The 19,127-nt window shown below is 43.0% G+C and overlaps 1 protein-coding gene across 6 annotated transcripts in view; it reads right to left on the reverse strand.

Moving 5' to 3' along the window:
• The window catches only part of mgat4a (alpha-1,3-mannosyl-glycoprotein 4-beta-N-acetylglucosaminyltransferase A), a 264,810-nt gene that overhangs the window by 72,238 nt on the left and 173,445 nt on the right, over window positions 1-19,127 (reverse strand). For all 6 annotated transcript variants that reach the window (XR_005944430.1, XM_041199181.1, XM_041199180.1 and 3 more), the window contains exon 7: window positions 4,586-4,661. Coding sequence is in view for 5 of the 6 variants with exons in the window: in XM_041199181.1 (XP_041055115.1) it covers window positions 4,586-4,661 (76 nt within the window). In the remaining variant the exon portion in view is untranslated. The remainder of the gene's footprint in view (window positions 1-4,585; window positions 4,662-19,127) is intronic.

The raw sequence follows: 19,127 nt of genomic DNA on the forward strand, positions 1-19,127 counted from the left end.
TACCTTTAAGGATGCACCAATGCCCCTGGACTCAGAAAATCAAATTCTGAAGAAATGCACCAACACCCTTTACATTGCTAAGGCAGAGCTGTGGCCCACAGAGATAGTATGTCTGCATGGGCGAAAGGGACTCTGACTCCTCTATTCAACCTCTCAAGATTCCAAGCCGGGAAAAAATGCATCCTTTGTCCAAAACCCAGGAGAAAAGGTGGGAGGTGCGTCACATGACCTTCTCCCAAGCTGCTAGAACCTGTAATATTGCTGTGTGGAACTGAACCCAGGCAGTCTACCATTTTACTACTCAACAGCTGGTAGCAGCAGAAAGAGCTCTGTCCAGGTAAATTGACTCGCCCTCACCAATACTGTGTACTACTGGAAAATCAGAACTCTTGTATCTATGCCTATAAGACTAACTCATCTCTATGTGCCCTCGACAGAACGAAGGGTCATGAGGACTCGAAACGTCAACTCTTTTCTTCTCCGCCGATGCTGCCAGACCTGCTGAGTTTTTCCAGATAATTCTATTTTTGTTTTGTATTTCCAGCATCCGCAGTTTTTTGTTTTTTGTTTTTATCTCTGGTGAAAGGCTATTGGCCTGAAAACACTGTCTCTCCCCAAACCTGTGAAGTAGTTCCGGCATTTTCTATATTTATTTCAGATTTACAGTATCTGTGGTATTTTCATCTTGCTTTAATCATTACGTTTTGCATGCTGATGTAAAATAGGGTTCTGAGAAGCTAAACAAGTAAACTGGAACTCATTTGGGGTTTTTGCTTTCTCACTGGGACATCTAGGAGCCTTGGTCAATGGTTAAGAGAGAGAGCTCTGATTTTGATTCAATATATCCTGCTGTGCAACACACTAAACAGCTGTGTGTATGTAGGCCACAGGGCATGTTTAATCACTAAGGGTTGCCCTTATCAGCAGTTTAAAAAAATGTAATTAAAACACTTGGTTAAGTCTACCCAATTTACTGAAAAGCTCAAAGCCGTGTCAGGAAATATAACAAATCTTAATATATAATATATGAAAGTCACATGAAAACATAGCGCAGGTTGTGTTTTTCAATTCAGTAAAAGCACTTTTTGCTTTAAACAAACATGAAAGCTAGCAGTAATGTGATACGAGTTTGAGACTAATAGCTACTGAACCAATTCTTTCACACTAAAAGTAGCACAGCTCCACAGGAATATAAGACAGTATTAGCCAGGGACATTAACATTATTTAACAAGCAGGTTTCGTTCTTCAATTTGCTCCTGCACTAACAGTTATCATTTGCCCACATAGTTTTAAAGGCAAAAAATTATCTTGCAGATTTTAGTTAAGTGCACTGGGCTCTCCAGCTGCTGATGCTGTAAAGTATCTGCTGTGCATTTTTACAGAATTTCACACAGCCATAATAATTTCCATTTATATAACACGTTTAACAAAGCAAAACATCCCAGGAACGCCATCAAATAACATTTGATTGTGAACCACATTAGGAGATATTAAGGCAAAAGCTTCGTCAGAGGTAGGTTTTAAGGAGCATTTGAAAGAAGAAGAGACGAGACAGAGGGGTTCAGGGAGGGAATTTCATAGCTTAGGCCTAGGCAACTTGAGGATGAAAATTTTAAAATTGAGGAGTGACTGGACAGGAAGCCAATGTAGGTTGCATTCAATTGCTTTGATATATTGGTCCAAAATGATTACTAGAGAGAAATGCTCTCCCAAAGAACCTATTTCATAAGTCTAAAGGTGACTTGGGTTATATTTCAGCCACACTTCATTCATAGTACATATCACTATCTCTGTTCATTGAGGGAACACAGCTATACACAGTTAACAAATGGATATTCTTTGATCTTCAGACTCAACTGTATATAGAGGAATAATTCATCTATTGCTGCAGGTCTGCTCAGCTCTCTGAGAAAACATATATGGGATCAGCAGAGTTTCAAAATCCAGTAGAAGCTTCAATGGGATAAAGCAGTGTCTTGTAATCTCTTTCCTACAGGCGAGAGACTTAGGAAGTCCACAGATGGGACAGTCCTGACTTCTGCTCCCACCCCAAAGGGAAAATCCAGACCTAAGTACGTAACTGCTCAAGCTGGCTTTGAATGCAGGCTCGCCGGAGAAGAGCGGGACACTTTTTCACATGTCAAATAGCAGTTGAAAGTAAGTAAATGTTCCCATGGAGTATTTTTCCAACTGTTATAAAGGACAGAGTGGGGAAGGGGGATTAAAAAAAAGACTTTTAAGAAGAAGCATAGAAACCTGGGAGCAGTTAGCTATATGGAGTCTGGAAGCACATTCCTATTTTGACGCTAGGCTCGTTGAAGCAACAGAGGAGCAAAAAAAAAGGTAAGGAAAAGAGAGAAAAGAAATGAAGAAAGTGAAGCATTCATCCAGACTACAACAAACTCCAACTTCACCAAAACTAAGTGTATTCATAATAATTATATTGGATTATTGAATCAAGACTTTTTTTTGTTTAGAAAAGTAGCACATCTGAAACCCCCATTAATGACCTGACCAATTTATTGTCCCATTTCCGACAACTAACTATACTTACTGTTAAGACATTTTTGTAATAGCTCCTTATTGACTATTGTGGTAATTGTCATATTGAACATGTGGTTGGCATTACTTCAATTTGTAATGCTTTTGCAGATATGAACATCAATGTTTTTCAAACTTGCCTGCACTAGTTTTTAAATGTACTTAGGTTTAACCAGCTGTACGTACAAACTTTCAATGTCATATTCACTGATGGCAATTATTAATGTTCAAGTGAATATCATCACAAATCAAGGATAAGGTTTGTATAATAGCTGCTGCCACAACAAAATATTTTAACAGAAAACTGAAGCAGTATACATTAAAGATAATGGATTCCCTTGAGTGATACAAAGAATACATTCCAATTTCAGTGTTAAAATTACAGGCGGGAAGAGCTCTAGAGCTTGGGCTATTTTAAACCCTCAATTGTTACATTGTAATCACTCACAAATATCTGTTATTCAGTTTAAGAAATCTATTCATCTGCCATACTACATCAAATAAAATCTCCCTATTCACTCCATCACAAAGACTTTCATCTCCCATTACATCACTTTTCCTATCCCTTACTTCCACCCGTCTGAAACTCTCTTCCAGGCCTATGACAGCTCCAGACTCTATATTCCAATGACCTCTTGGGAGGTCGCCCATGCCCATCCTCCATAGGGTTCAGCTCCTTAACTCTGGTAGCCATATTCTATTCAGGGCACCAAGTATCTCTCACTCAGTTACCCTATTCTCACTGATCTACATTCCTAGTTCCCAAATGCATCAAATTTTCTTCCTCATGTTTGAATCCTTTCATGGGCTCATCCTCTATATTTCTATTAATCTCCATCAGCCCTGCAGAGCAACTCCCACCACTCCCCCCACTGCAAGCTCTCTACTATTACCAAATCTTTTCATGCCACCACTGAGGACTGTCCTTTTAGCTATTTAGATTCGATACCCTGGAATTCTATCCCTAAATCTCTTTGCCTCTACACCTTGTTTCCATTTAAGACTCACCTTAAAATCAACCTCTTTAACCAAGCCTTTGGTCATTCCTCTTAATGGCTCTTTGGGTCAGCATTTAGTTTGATTACACTTCTATGAAGTGCCTTGGCAACATTTTTCTACAATGAAGGTGCTATTGAAAAGAAAGCTCCTAAATCTTGTTTTTAAATTCATTCATGGGATGTGGGCATTTCTGGCTTGTTTAGCATTTATTTCCCATCCCTATTTGCCCCTGGGAAAGTGGTGGTGAGCTGCCTTCTTGAACCGCTGCAGTCCATGTGGTGTAGGTGCGCCCACAGTGCTGTTAGGGAGGGAGTTCTGGGATTTTGACACATCACCTCTCTCTCTCTCTCTCTCTCTCTGTCTCTCTCTCCCCCCCCCCCCCCATTAAAGACCCTCATTAAAACCTACTCCTTTGACCAAGCTTTTGGTCCCCTGTCCCAATCTCTCCTTGAGGCTCAGTGTCAAATTTTGTCTGTTAACATTCCTGTAAAGCGTCTTGGGATGTTTTATAATGTTAAGAAGGCTACATAAAAGCAAGTTGTTGATATAAGGATAGTACTTTGTTCAGTGTGAGCCTACCTTCAAGACCAATTCCTGTTCTGCTTTTTGCACCGATTCCCAAGAGTTTCCATCCACGTTACACCAAAGCCAACCTTCAGGAAATGAGCAACAAACCTCTCGGGACTACTCTCACTCCTAAGTATTTGCTGAGCAGACCAAAGGGGAGGACATCTGTGGGGTGGGGTTGTGAAACTGGAGCTGTGAGCCCTTGCATTAATGTACAGTGCCAAAGCACATCCATGCCCTAACACACTTTTCCATTAAAGCAGCAGAAACAGCCATGACCCAAAACCTAACCAGCTTATACCCCACTACTCCAGCATTGGGTGGACAAAGAGCAGTGCTGACACCAGCCTGGGGAAAAAAAACTCCCAGCCGTCCTCTCAACTGAGGGAAGATGCGCGGCTTCAGTTAAACACAAAGAGGAAATGTAATGTGGCTTTTGAAATCTCTTAAAAGTACATCAACCAGTCAGATAATTACCTGAACATAATAAATCCCCTTTTTTTGGGCATACATCATAAGGAAGCAATAATCCAAATTCTGTTTTGTTCGCCATCTGAAAAATAGCACAAAAACACGTTTCTAAACAGATAAAAGGTTAATTACCCAACACGGCAAAAATTAATTCAAGTGAAAAGAAACTCTTGATGGGTTTTTAATACAATAACTTACTTGTTGTATATAGAAAATCATATTTAAAAGGATTCCTTAGCAAAGTTAGCATCCGTGTGAAGTAGTCAAGGAACCCCATCGATCACAACAACTCCAGAATGCCTGTTGTCAAGCAAGGACGGCAGTTTATTTTACCTGGGCCAGAATTTTACATTGATCGGGCTGGACCGAATGTGCGTGAAATGACATGGGGCGTGCTTCCTGATGTCATCGTGCATGCGAAAAATATTGAGGCTGGCAGGCGCACAGGAGTCAGAGCTGTGCCCGCTGACAATTAAAGGGCCAATTAAAGCCATTAAAAACCCTATTGTCCATGATTTTACATTGCCCTTACGATTTCGCACTCGTCGCGCAGTCAAAATGGACAGGCAGGCAGCCTGTTTTAATGAAACCTCACCCAAGGGGGCGATGAAATGTCCAGGGTGAAATATAAGGGCTGAAGGGCCTTTTTCTGTGCTATAGCCCTCTATGGCTCAATAATAAAAAAAAAGATATCTGGGGACTGATGTTTTTCGAGTTCTGCTGTCAGGTGCTTGAATGTGCTGCATAGGCAAAGCTTGGTGCATTTTATTCTTGTCATTTAATCTGTCCAGGTCTGCAGCTCCCTGAGACAGCTCCGTAGTAGCTGTCTGACTTCAGGGAGCTCGCTAGAAGTGCCCACCCGCACCCTTACTTTTATCGGCGTCTGCCCTCTTCCCACGCCCCCTTGGGGAAATGCATTTCATGCTGGCTAGCTGTTAATTGGGCAGGCAGCGTGAAATTGCGTTCAGGGGCCGATCACAGACGGCAGCGCATTTTGCGTCCGCTACTGGGCCCGCCGACTTGACGCACGCGCCAAGCGTGAAATTCAGGCCCTGCTCTTGCTTGAGTCAGGAGCCATCTTGTTTGTTTCTACCTAAACAAATCTTTGATAAAGAAGCTTCCAGTCCATTTGCAAACAGACAAACTATTCTGAAATCAATACAAGGCAAAATGATGTGTTTAATGGCAATTCTCATGGTTGGTGCGGTCACAGTGTGTCATTCTCTTGATGTTTTAGTGTAGGGAATAGAAATTAGAGGTTGTGTTTCAAGTCTCTTTTCCCGCAAAGCCTTGTTATGGTCAAGCGCGTGTCAAAGAATCGGAGCTATGGTATTAAGCCCCACATTCACCAGGGCTCACATGGTCCCAAGCTGGCAACAAAGCTGCTCAAATAAACCCCAGTCTTAAGTAATTCTGCAAAAGGACCCTAAAAATAAATCTTTCATGTACGAGAAATAATTGAAAAGTCACGAGGTAGAAGCATGAGCATAAGTGCTTCACATTCAGAAGTACTCAGCTGCAGAATGTCTTTCCTCTAAATCATTTGAGGAATCAGTTTAACAGGATAAGGTTTCTTTCACTTCATTATAAACGTGTGATATAGGTTTGCCATGTCCAACACAGAGTCGGCCTTCATTATAACCAACTCAACTTTGTCGTGATCCTGGCTGAAATTAAGTGTTTGGAACCTAATAAAATCAACTTGGTATCAATATCCATTGAACAGGTTTTGCACAAATTTATTTCCTTGAAACAGCGGAGCAGCCATTATTTTTGTTTTTCAAAGATGTGCTCCATGATATCATTTCCAGGATACCATGCCAAAACAATCGAAAACAAGCGTTTGATTTCCTCCCACTCCCATTGTGCTAACTGTGGAAATTTGCTTAAAAAAAACTAGCCCATGCACCTCCGGTAACAGATTATCATTAAACTTAACAGTCATGATGCTGGTCAATAGGCTGATAGTTCTTTGAAGGAGTAACATGCGCTGTGGATGAAGGGAAGCCTGTAGACATACTGCACTTGGATTTCCAGAAGGCTTTTTTTTTAAAGGTGCCACATCAAAGGTTATTGCGGAAAATAAAAGCTCATGGTGTAGGCGGGGTAACATATTAACATGGATAGAAGATTGGTTGGCTGGCAGAAAACAATGTACGCATGATAGGTCTTTTTCTGATTGGCAGCATATGACGTGGATCCTGCAAGGGTCTGTGTGGAGGCCTCAACCTTTTTACAATTTATATCACCAGCTTAGATGAGGGGAGCGAAGGCATGGTAGCTAAATTTGCAGACGACACAAAGATAGGTAGGAAAGTTATGTTGTGAAGAAAGCATAAGGAGGTAGCAGATCAGATATTGATACCAAGTTGAGTGAGTAGGCAAAAATCTGGCAGATGGAGTAATATGTGGGAAAATGTGAAGTTCACTTTGGCAGAAAGAACAAAAAAGCAGAGTATTACTTAAACAGAGAACGGCTACTGAATTCAGAGCTGCAGAGGGATCTAGGTGTTCTGGTGCATGAGTCACAAGAAGTTAGTTTGCAGGTACAGCAAGTAATTAAGGCGGCTAATGGAATGCTATCCTTAATTACGAGAGGAATTGAACACAAAAGGAAGGATGTTGTGCTTCAGTTATACAGGGCATTGGTGAGACCACATCTCGAATACTGTGTGCAGTTTTGATTTCCTTACTTAATGAAGGGTGTAAATGCGTTGGGGGTACTTCATAGGAGGTTTATTAGAAAGATACCTGGAATGAGCAGATTGTCTTATGAGGAAAGGTTGGACAGACTGGGCTTGTTTCCACTGGAGTTTAGAAAAGTGAGGGGTGACTTGATTGAAGTATATAAAATTCTGAATGGTCTCCACAAGGTGAACGTGGAAAGGATATTCCCTCTTGTGGTTGACTCCAGAATTAGGGGGCACGGTTTTAAAGTTAGGGTTACCCTTTTAGGGCAGAGATGAAGAGAATTTTTTTCTCTCAAAAGGTTGTGAGACTTTGGAACTCTGCCTCAGAAGGCAGTGGAGGCAGGGTCATTGAATATTTTTAAGACAGAGGTAACCAGAATCTAAGCTTATAGAGATAGCTAAGAATGTGGAATTCGAAATGCCAACAGATCAGTCATGGTCTTATTGAATGGCGGAGCAAGCTGGAGGGGCCGAATGGCCTACATCTGCTCCTATCTTGTAGGTTCATAATCCTTCCATCACCTCCCCACTATCACCCAAAGGCAGAAACGTGCATGTGAAGATACGCTTAAAAAAAAAATGAATGGTTGGTGACCTGCGAATTCATCCTAATCAGGTTACCTTATTGAGTTCCTGTGCCAATCACTCCACATTCACTGGGAGAAGTTTCCCTGCTTCCCTGGAAGTCTCACCATCGGGGCCAAAAGCAGAAGGGAACCCTGCTTCCGTGGCATATTGTCAGCAGAGGTCAATTAAGATGCAGTGGCCACCACCCAATCACGTTGGCCTTAGCTGAGACTGCATGACCAGGGAAAGTGGGCTTCAGTGGTGGAGTTCCCTTGAAGAGAAGTAACTTTTCATCAGGAAGCCAAGCAGGCAGGCACTGTAATTGGGAAAGGGCAGATGCAGAGCGTGAGGACCAGGACACGGGTTGGGGTATGTTGCACCAGAGGTAAGGAGGGCACTTACCCCCCACCCCCCCAACTTCCCTGGAACCCACCGGGAGGCCAGCAGGGTTTATCTAGTGGTCTCCCAGTCTATGTGGTGTGCCCTCCTAATGCAGGCTAAATGCCCACAGAAGTGAGAAGTGGCCCATTGGCGGCCAAGCTGCCAAGATTCCCAACCGGTCAATGTAGCATGGCGGAAAACATTGGTTCTGCCCCTGCTGAGTCTCCCCCCATTTTTCCACCCCTCCCACCTCCAACGTGCTGGGAAAATTCAGCCCTTTGTGCTGACGATTTCCAAGTCAGCTTCCGGTCGGGTAGAATCACATCATGACATCAAGGCAACTGGGTACCCAACCTCCAGGAAATTGAACTGAAATTGTACCAAAGAGATTTCCACGTCTGGTGTGAAACTTCCAACTGTTGAGAGATTCCCAATGATTACAACAACCACTTTCACACTGCAACAAAGCTGCTGCATCAATGTACCCCCGATGAAGATCAAATCTTGTCCCTTCAGAGCAAGTAGTTTCTCAAAATTAAATTCATAAAATTAGTTTAGAATACAAATTGATCTAAATCTCATACAAGCTAATTAGATCAAAATGATACTGAATGACATGCATTTAATTGGTGCAAATTTTTTAATATCGCACAAAAACCTTAATAAAAAGAGTTAATTTTCAAGACTCAACCTATTTGAATTGTTTTTTTTTTGGTTAAGATTATGGGCCACCTTGTTCAAGGACAAAGTTCATCATCCAACATTTATTTGCATAGCTGGAGGTTTCCATAATGGTGCCTCGGCTGCTTCAATCTTGCATATAACCCTGGGAGTGTTGTTTGGAAAAGAGTGGATAACATTTTCAATTAGATTTCCTGATGGTAAAAACTGGCGCCTTTTTCTGCTCTGCTTTCTGTGCACAGCCAGGTAGCAAGTAATTGTAGTCCGCTCTGCTGTGAAAAGCCTGGCCAACTTAACGATGCTGCCAGCAACTCACTCGACCTGACAGAAAGCCTGGTGCCACAAGCTAGTTAAACAATTTACCCTGGAAACAGTCCAAAGCAGTTATCACCTTGAGCTCAACATGACTCATAACAGTTGGTGGTCCTAACTATTCAAAGACACGACGAGAGCTCAAGGATACAGTTTTCACCACCAGGATGATGTTATAATTTCAGGTGCTGATTCTTATTCGCTCATGGGATGTGGGTGTCGCTGGCTAGGCCAGCATTTATTGCCCATCACTAATTGCAGAGGGCATTTTGTAAAGAGTCAACCACATTGCTGTGGGTCTGGAGTCACATGCGGGCCAGACCAGGTAAGGACAGAAGATTTCCTTCCCTAAAGGGCATTAGTGAACCAGATGGGTTTTTACAACAATTGGCAACGGTTTCATGGTCATCATCAGACTTTTAATTCCAGATTTTAACTGAATTCGAATTTCACCATCTGCGGGATTCAAATTAATAATTAAATCTTGGCAATGAGGCTTTCTAATCTGCAAAATGGTACCACCCCTGTAAATTCCTGTACTTTTAGTATTGATTTTAAATAAAGTTCAAAGGAAAACAAAGCAATCTTTATGCTTTAACTGATCAAAGTCATATAACAACCCTGCTGCCTAACATGTAATTGCAAAGTCCAAATCTGTTTGCATAACGTGAGTGATTTACTAATGACCAAATATGATTTCAACAATTTTGAACAGAAGATTTAATGCCTCTAACTGATAGTTTAAAGTGATTTTAGAAGATTCAAAACTGTTACAATGCCCATACCATTAAATAAATAAAACAATGCTATGTAGCTCTTCATTTCAAGTACAAAATGGAGAAAATATTCTAAAAAACTTTTCCCTCCTCATAGGTTTTGCAAATACAACTACAGAGAATGCAGCTGATTTGCAAATTTCACAAAGATAGGAATGTAAATTGAGTAAAGGTTTCTTAATACTTTGATTTCTGTATACATTTCTCGCTCAGAACACCCAGATGGTCTAGTTTTTTTTTTAATCATTTTGAAATTAATTTTGAGAGCTAAAAGCAAATTCCTACTCTTCTGTGTTAACTTAATTCATTTTACCGTACAGTTTGATGACATTGGGCTAAACTTTGCGCCATTCAAAATATCATCACAGGTTGGGATGCCTGCCTGGCCAATTAAAGAGGTCACCTCCAGGTCAGCCGTCCAATTAAGGCAGGTGGGCCCGAGGCAGCAGGCCCAATCAAAGGTGGACACTGTCACTGCAGGGTGGAGACTGCAAGGGCCCCTCCATCTTTAAGTGCTTTTATGGCTCGAGTCTATGGCCAGAAATTTCCCCCCATTGGGGGGGGGTTTGCAGGTGGGGGCAAATCCAATCAGTGCTGCGCCACAATTTTATGCAGGCAGGCCAATTAAGGCCTGCCCAGCATGACGTTCGCTGGGAGGCGCTGAGTGCTCCCTATGCAGGTGGGGGAGGGGGGGATTTTACCTGAGAGGTTCCCTGCACTCTTTCATGCATGCACGCAAAAGAGTGCGGAGATCTCCCCGAGGCACGGAGGTGCCTCAGGGAGATTTGTTTCAGCGCTAAAGTTTTAAATAAAGGTTTTTTAACACTTTTAAAACATGTCTCCTTATGTCAAAGAATAAATGTATAAATTTTTATTAGATTTTAAAACACTTCATGCAACCTCATCCCACCCATGGATGAGGTTTCATGAAAAGCGCGAAGGCCACCTGGGCTCTTCACCCGCCCACCAGCCTTAAGATTGGACGGGAAGCTCATTGCATTGAATTAATTAGGTTTTAAATGGCCTTAATAGACAGAGCTGAAAATCTAAATGACGTGCAGTGACATGGGGACACACGCCCAACGTCACTGAGCGTCATTTTACGTGTTGGCGAGCGGACCCTGTCCGCGCTCGCCAACGGGAAAATTCTTCCCCATGAGTTCACCAGTCAAGTAAACGCAAACTGCACATTTTCATATACATTTGTTAGTTGATGCTCACTATCAATAACTAAGAAGAACAAACTGTGATTGTTCATTGCGACAGAAGGCAGAGCGCTAAATCCTTGTGTGCTCCCCAAACCACCTCGAGCTCTAGACTTAGTTAACCAGTAGCCCACACTGTACAGTACGTCACATGATTAATCTACTTATGTTCTCTTAAAAGTACTCCACTTTTATTTTTTTCAATACCTCTCTGGCCACAGGAGAGATGCCAGAGGATTGGAGGAAAGCCTATCTGGTACCATTATTCAGGAAGGGAGGAAGGGATAAACCAGGGAACTCAGTCTAACCTCAGTGGTGGGGAAACTATTGGAAGCAATTCTGAGGGACAGAATTAATCTACATTTGGAGAGGCAGGGGTTAATCAAGGACAGTCAGCATGGTTTTGTTAAGGGGAGGTCATGTCTGACCAATTTGATTGAATTTTTCGAAGAGGTGACCAGGTGTGTAGATGAGGGCAATGCATTTGATGTAGTCTACTTGGACTTCAGCAAGGCTTTTGATAAGGTCCCACGTGGGAGACTGATAATGAAGGTAAGAGTCCATGGGATCCAAGATAATTTGGCAAATTGGATCCGGAATTGGCTGAGTGGCAGGAAGCAGAGAGTGGTGATCGAGGGGCTTTTTTGTGATTGGATGCCTGTGTCCAGTGGGATTCCACAGGGATCGGTGTTGGGTCCATTGCTGTTTGTGGTATATTAAAACAATTTAACTTGAATGTAGGAGAATTGATCAGTAAATTCGCGGATAACACGAAAATTGGTGGGGTGGTAAATAGTGACGAGGATAGCCTTAGATTACAGGAGGATATAGACGGGCTGGTCAGATGGGCTGATCAGTAGTAAATGGAATTTAAATCGGATAAGTGTGAGGTGATGCACTGGGGCAGGACAAACAAGGCACGGTGTATGGTAGGACCCTGGGAAGTACCAAGGATCAGAGGGACCTTGGTGTGCATGTCCACTGGTCCCTTAAGGTAGCAGGACAGGTAGATAAGCTGGTTAAGAAGGCATATGGGATACTTGCCTTTAATAAGAGAGGCATAGAATATAAGAGCAGGGAGGTTATGCTGGAACTGTATTAAACGCTGGTTAGGCCATAACCAAAGTATTGCATGCAGTTCTGAAACCCGCATTATAGGAAGGATGTGACTGCACTAGAGAAAGTGCAGAGGAGATTTACCAGGATGCTACCTGGGCTTGAGAGTTTTAGTTATGAGGAGAGATTGGGTAGACTACGGTTATTTTCCCTGGAGCAGAGGAGAATGAGGGGGGACATGATTGAGGTGTACAAAATTATGAGGGGCATAGGTAGGGTAGACAGGAAGGAACTTGTCCCCTTGGTGGAAGGATCAGTAACCAGGTGGCATAGATTTAAGGTAAGGGACAGGAGGTTTAGAGGGGATGTGAGGAAGAATTTTTTCACCCAGAGGGTGGTGGGAATCTGGGACTCACTGCCTGAAAGAGTAGTAGAGGCAGAAACCCTCATAACATTTAAGAAGTATTTGGATGTGCACTTGCTATGCCGTGGCATACAAGGCTATGGGCCTAGTGCTGGAAAATGGGATTAGAATGGTTGGATACTCGTTTGACTGGCGCAGACTCAATGGACCAAAGGGCCTTTTTCTGTGCTGTAGGCCCCTATGACTCTATTTACCACAGGTACCCTCTGAAGAGTTATTCAATTTAATAAAATAAGCAGTGGGCTCAGCTGCCAGGCCATCCCGTGAAGAGGAATCCACTCTTCAGGACAAGTCGGTGGCTGCAACTGTGGCCCACTGTTGGTTACAGCTCCAGTGGGGGGGGCAGGCCTCCCAGTTCCCCGAGGCCAGCCACTGGCAAACTGCCCCCAGGCACCCTCTGGGCTTGACCCTCAATGGGGAGCCCGTCCGCTGCCAGGGAATTCCAGCATCATCCCCAATCAGCCCACAAATATGCAGTCGATTATGCAGATTGACTACCCACTGCTGCCGGTCGGGTAGCTTCTGCCAGTGATAACCTGCCTCCAGGAAGATTGCCCAGAAGTGGGAATGTGTCAGCCTGCTGACTCAACGCTAGGATATCAATTTTCTCCTGGTTCCACCTTCAAGTCCTCCCCTGCAGGGCGGGAAGATTCCACCCATTGTGTCTGGAACTCTTTCCCTAGTTCTTCCCAACCTCAAGAGAGAGAGAAACTTGTAGGGTTCAAGTCATCCAGCACCACATAGAACCATCTCACAGAGCATCTTGCCTCATGCTGCCCAGCTTTCCAAAGATACTGAAAAGTGTCTAAGCAATAGACCAACATACACAAGTGAGAAAAATATTCAACTAATGACAGGTTAAATATTTAAACAAAAACACTGGCAAATCTTAAGAAGACATACAGTTCCATGCACAAGATAGGGAAATACAATGGGGTTGAAAATTGGAACTTGTGGCATCAACTGAGGTCAGGCGTCATTTCCTGAACTGGAAAGGGTGGGCCTGAGGCACACTCAGCATTAGACCTCATCTAAATTAGGCTGGTGAGCTGCAGACCGACCCCTCCTCCTGAGGCAGCTCACTGGTGAAGCGGATGTAATGTTGTCACTGCTGGGGGCTTGTTAGAGGGGAAGGGTCTTCCAGTGGTTCCTTTAAGACTTGGCTATCATGACTGCAGCAGGCCTGCAGCCACATACATTAATGACAGGTTGGGGCAATAGTCCTGAAACATATGAATATACGACCATACCAAATAGGAGCAGAAGTAAGCCAACTGGCCCCTCAAGGCTGCTCTGTCATTCAATAAGATCATGGCTGATCTGTTTGTATTTCTAATTCTACTCCTGACAGCCTTTGATTCCCTTGCCTAACAAGAATCTATCCATCTCTGCCTTAAAGATATTCAATGGACCTGCTTCCACCGCCTCTGAGGCGGAGAGTTCTAAAGTCACAAAACCATCTGAGAGAAAAAATTTCTCCTCATCTCTGTCCTAAAGTGACATCATTTCTATGCCCACCTTGTCAAGACTGTTCAGGATCTTATATACTTCAGTCAAGTCACCCCTTACTTTTCTAGGCTGCAGTGGAAACTAGTCCAGTCTGTCCAACCTATCCTCGTAAAGCAACCCGCTCAATCTAGGTATCAATCTAGTAAACCTCGTCTGAACTGCTTCCAAAGCATTTACATCCTTCCTCAAATACGGAGATCAAAACTGCACACTGTATTCGAGATGTGGTCTCATCAATGCCCTGTATAACTGAAGCATAGCATCCTTACTTTTATGCTCAACTCCTCTCATAATAAAGGTTGGCATTCCATTAGCCTTCTTAATTGCTTGTACCAGCATACTAACTTTTTGTGACTCATGCACTAGAACATCTAGATCCCTCTGCACCTCAGAATTCTGCATTTAAGTAAAACTCTGCTTTTTTATTCTTCCTGCAAAAGTGAACAATTTCACATTTTTCTACATTATACATTGTCATTATACCTGCCTTCAACCTCCTTATGTCCTCTTCACAAAATACCTTCCTATCTATCTTTGCATCATCTACAAATTTAGCTATCATGCCTTTGCTCTCCTCATATAAGTCATTGATCTAAATTGTAAGAAGTTCAGGCCCAAGCATAGACACCTGCGGGACTCCACTCGTTACATCCTGCCAATCAGAAAATGACCCATTTATGCCTTCTTTCTGTTTTCTGCCAGCCTGTCAATCTTCTATCCGTGCCAATATGTTACACACTACACCATGGGCTTTTATTTTCTGCAATAAACTTTGATGTGGCACCTTAACAAATGCTTTCTGGAAATCCATGTACAGTATGTCTACAGGCTCTCCTTTAACCATGGTGCAAGGTACTCCTTCAAAGACCTCCAATAAATTGGTTAAACATGATTTCCCTTTCACAAAACCATGCTGACGCTGCCCAATTACCTTTTTCCAGTTTTTCCAAGTGATCAGCTATAACCTCCTTAATGATCAATTCTAGCACCTTCCCCACAACTGAACAGGCTAACTGGCCTATAGTTTCCTGTCTTCTGCCTCTCTCTCTTCTTGAATACAGGGGTAATATTTGCTACTCTCCAGTCTGATGAAGTCTTTCCAGAATCTAGCAAATTTTGGAAGATTAACACCAACGCATCAATTATCTCATTAGCCACCTCTTTTAAGACCCTAGAATGTAGTCCATCAGGACCGAGAGACTTGTCAGCCTGCGTTCCAACAGTTTGCTCAGTACTGCTTCCTTAGTGATTGTAATGTCACCAAGTTCCCCTCTCCCATCCACCTCTATATTTATGTCTATTACTAAAATGTTTTTGTATCCTCTGTAGTGAAGACAGAAACAAAATATTTGTTCATTTCACCTGCCATTTCCTTATTATCTACTATTATCTTCCCCATTTTCACTTTGTAGAGGACCCACATTCACTTTACTTATTCTTTTCCTTTTTAAATATCTGTAGAAACTCTTGCTATCCATTTTTATGTTTCTAGCTAGCTTCCTCTCGTACATTAATTTCTTTCTCCTGATTAACCTTTCAGCCAATCCTTGCTGTTCTTTATATTCTGGCCAGTCATTTGGCCTGCCACTCATCTTTGCACAGTTATATACTTTTTCCTAAGCTTCTTTAGTTAACCAAGGATGGTGGGTCCTCCCCTTAGAATTTTTCTTTATAGTAGGAATATACTTATTCTGAATATTCTGAAATATCTCCATAAATGTCTTCCACTGCTCCTCTATTGACCTATCCTCTAGCCTAGTATCCTAGTTCACTTTGGCTAGCTCGGCTCTCATGCCCACATAGTTGCCCTTATTAAGTTTAAAATACCAGTTTTAGGCCCACTCTTCTCTCTTTCAAAATTCAATCATATTGTGGTTGCTGCAACCTAAGGGTGCCTTTACACTGAGGTCATTAATTAATCCTATCATATTACACAACACCAAGTCTAATATAATCTGCCCTTTGGTTGGTTCCAGAACATGCTGCTCTAAGAAACTCTCTCGAAAACATTGTATGAACTCCTCATTCCAGGCTGCTACTGCCAATCTGATTTTTTCTAGTTTATACGTCGATTAAAATCACCCATGATTATTGCCTTTATCACAAACACCCAATATTTCTTCTTGTATACTTTGTCCATATTGTGGTTACTGTTAGGGGACCGGTAGACCACTCCCACTTGTGACTTCTTTCCCCTAGTATTCCTCATCACCATCTAAATCAATTCTACACCCTGATCTCCTGAACCAAGTCACCTATTGCACCAAAGCCATCTTTCATTAACAGTGCTACCCCTCCGCCTTTACAAGCATTACGCCTGCAATTTACGTACGCGGATTTCAGGCACGGGCCACGCAAACCTACACTTCAGCCTTTACCAATGAGGCAGGCAACACACTTCCAACACAGAATGTTCACCCGCCATACTGGATATGAAGGTGCCCATTTTTATGCCTATAAAATAGGGGCAACATCAACAAATTTCAAGGCCAAAGTTTTCTGCTCACATATCCATCCTACTCCATGTACCATCCCCTGGGCCCAGAATCAACTTCTGCAAAAAAAAAAGACACATCCAGAAATACTTAAATAGCTAACATCTGAAAACAGATTTTTTCAAAATATAAAACCATGCACTTTGAAGAAATGGAGAACACAGGGGATACGGTTGATCATTGACCAAAGCAGCATATAAAGAGAGGCAGCTTCACTCTTGTCAGAAATCCAGACATGCCAATCCCATCATCTCAAACCAAGAGACAAAGTCTTAAAAATCAAAAAATTTGGTATAAATATGAGTGTTTTAAAAAAATCAATAACCATTGTGGATTGGTAGTTGATTCCAAACCTTATTAATGGCTTAACAAAAACAGAATTACCTGGAAAAACTCATCGGGTCTGGCAGCATCGGCGGAGAAGAAAAGAGTTGACGTTTCGAGTCCTCATGACCCTTCGACAGAACTAGGCGAATCCCAGGAAGGGGTGAAATATAAGCTGGTTTAAGGTGGTGGGGGGGTGGGGTTGGGTGGGGGGAGAGAAGTGGAGGGGGGTGGTGTGGTTATAGGCAAAAGCAGTGATAGAAGCAGATCATCAAAAGATGTCACAGACAGCAGAACAAAAGAACACATAGGTGTTGAAGTTGGTGATATTATCTAAACGAATGTGCTAATTAAGAATGGATGGTAGGGCACTCAAGGTATAGCTCTAGTGGGGGTGGGGGGAGCATAAAAGATTTAAAAATATTTTAAAATAATGGAAATAGGTGGGAAAAGAAAAATCTATATAATTTATTGGAAAAAAACAAAAGGAAGGGGGAAGAAACAGAAAGGGGGTGGGGATGGAGGGCGGAGGTCAAGACCTAAAGTTGTTGAATTCAATATTCAGTCCGGAAGGCTGTAAAGTGCCTAGTCGGAAGATGAGGTGTTGTTCCTCCAGTTTGCGTTGGGCTTCACTGGAACAATGCAGCGGGCCAAGGACAGACATGTGGGCAAGAGAGCAGGGTGGAGTGTTGAAATGGCAAGCGACAGGGAGGTTTGGGTCATTCTTGCGGACAGACCACAGGTGTTCTGCAAAGCGGTTGCCCAGTTTACATTTGGTCTCTCCAATGTAGAAGAGACCGCATTGGGAGCAACGAATGCAGTAGACTAAGTTGGGGGAAATGCAAGTGAAATGTTGCTTCACTTGAAAGGAGTGTTTGGGCCCTTGGACGGTGAGGAGAGAAGAAGTGAAGGGGAAAGTGTTGCATCTTTTGTGTGGGCATGGGGTGGTGCCATAGGTGGGGGTTGGGGAGTAGGGGGTGATGGAGGAGTGGACCAGGGTGTCCCGGAGGGAATGATCCCTACGGAATGCCGACAGTGGGGGCGAAGGAAAGATGTGTTTGGTAGTGGCATCGTGCTGGAGTTGGCGGAAATGGCGGAGGATGATCCTTTGAATGCGGAGGCTGGTGGGGTGATAAGTGAGGACAAGAGGGACCCTATCATGTTTCTGGGAGGGAGGAGAAGGCGTGAGGGTGGATGCGCGGGAGATGGGCCGGACACGGTTGAGGGCCCTGTCAACGACCGTGGGTGGAAAACCTCAGTTAAGGAAGAAGGAGGACATGTCAGAGGAACTGTTTTTGAAGGTAGCATCATCGGAACAGATGCAACGGAGGCGAAGGAACTGAGAGAATGGGATGGAGTCCTTGCAGGAAGCGGGGTGTGAGGAGCTGTAGTCAAGGTAGCTGTGGGAGTCGGTAGGCTTGTAATGGATTTTGGTGGACAGTCTATCACCAGGGACTGAGACAGCGAGGTCAAGGAAGGGAAGGGAAGTGTCAGAGATGGACCACGTGAAAATGATGGAGGGGTGGAGATTGGAAGCAAAATTAATAAATTTTTCCAAGTCCTGACGAGAGCATGAAGCAGCATCGAAGTAATCATCGATGTACCAGAGAAAGAGTGCCGTCTCCTTATTAATGGCTTATCCTGTTCAGCAACAGGACTTGGGAATGAGAGCTACAACTCTGTGTCCTTCAACTGTTGTATTAAAAGAAAAAGTATAAAGATGAATAGACCCCAGACTATGTGGCTCCTCATCAGTTCTGATTCAGACCATAAGATGCAGGAGCAGAATTAGGCCATTCGAGTCTGCTCCACCATTCAATGAGATCATGGCTGATCTGATAATCCTGAACTCCACTTTCCTACCTTATTCCCATAACCCTTGATTCCCTTACTGATTAAAAATCTGTCTTATCTCAGCCTTGAATATACTTATTGGCCCAGCCTTTACAGCCCTCTGCGATAAAGAATTCGACAGATTCACTACTTGCTGAGAGAAGAAATTCCTCCTCATTTTAAATGGGTGCTCCCTTATTCTGAGATTATACCCTCTGGTCTTAGACTCTCCCAAAAGCAGAAACAACTCCTCAGCGTCTACCCTGTCAAGCCCCCTAAGAATCTTATATGTTTC

The sequence above is a fragment of the Carcharodon carcharias genome, chromosome 11 (genome assembly GCF_017639515.1).
Source record: "Carcharodon carcharias isolate sCarCar2 chromosome 11, sCarCar2.pri, whole genome shotgun sequence".
Classification (NCBI taxonomy): domain Eukaryota; kingdom Metazoa; phylum Chordata; class Chondrichthyes; order Lamniformes; family Lamnidae; genus Carcharodon; species Carcharodon carcharias.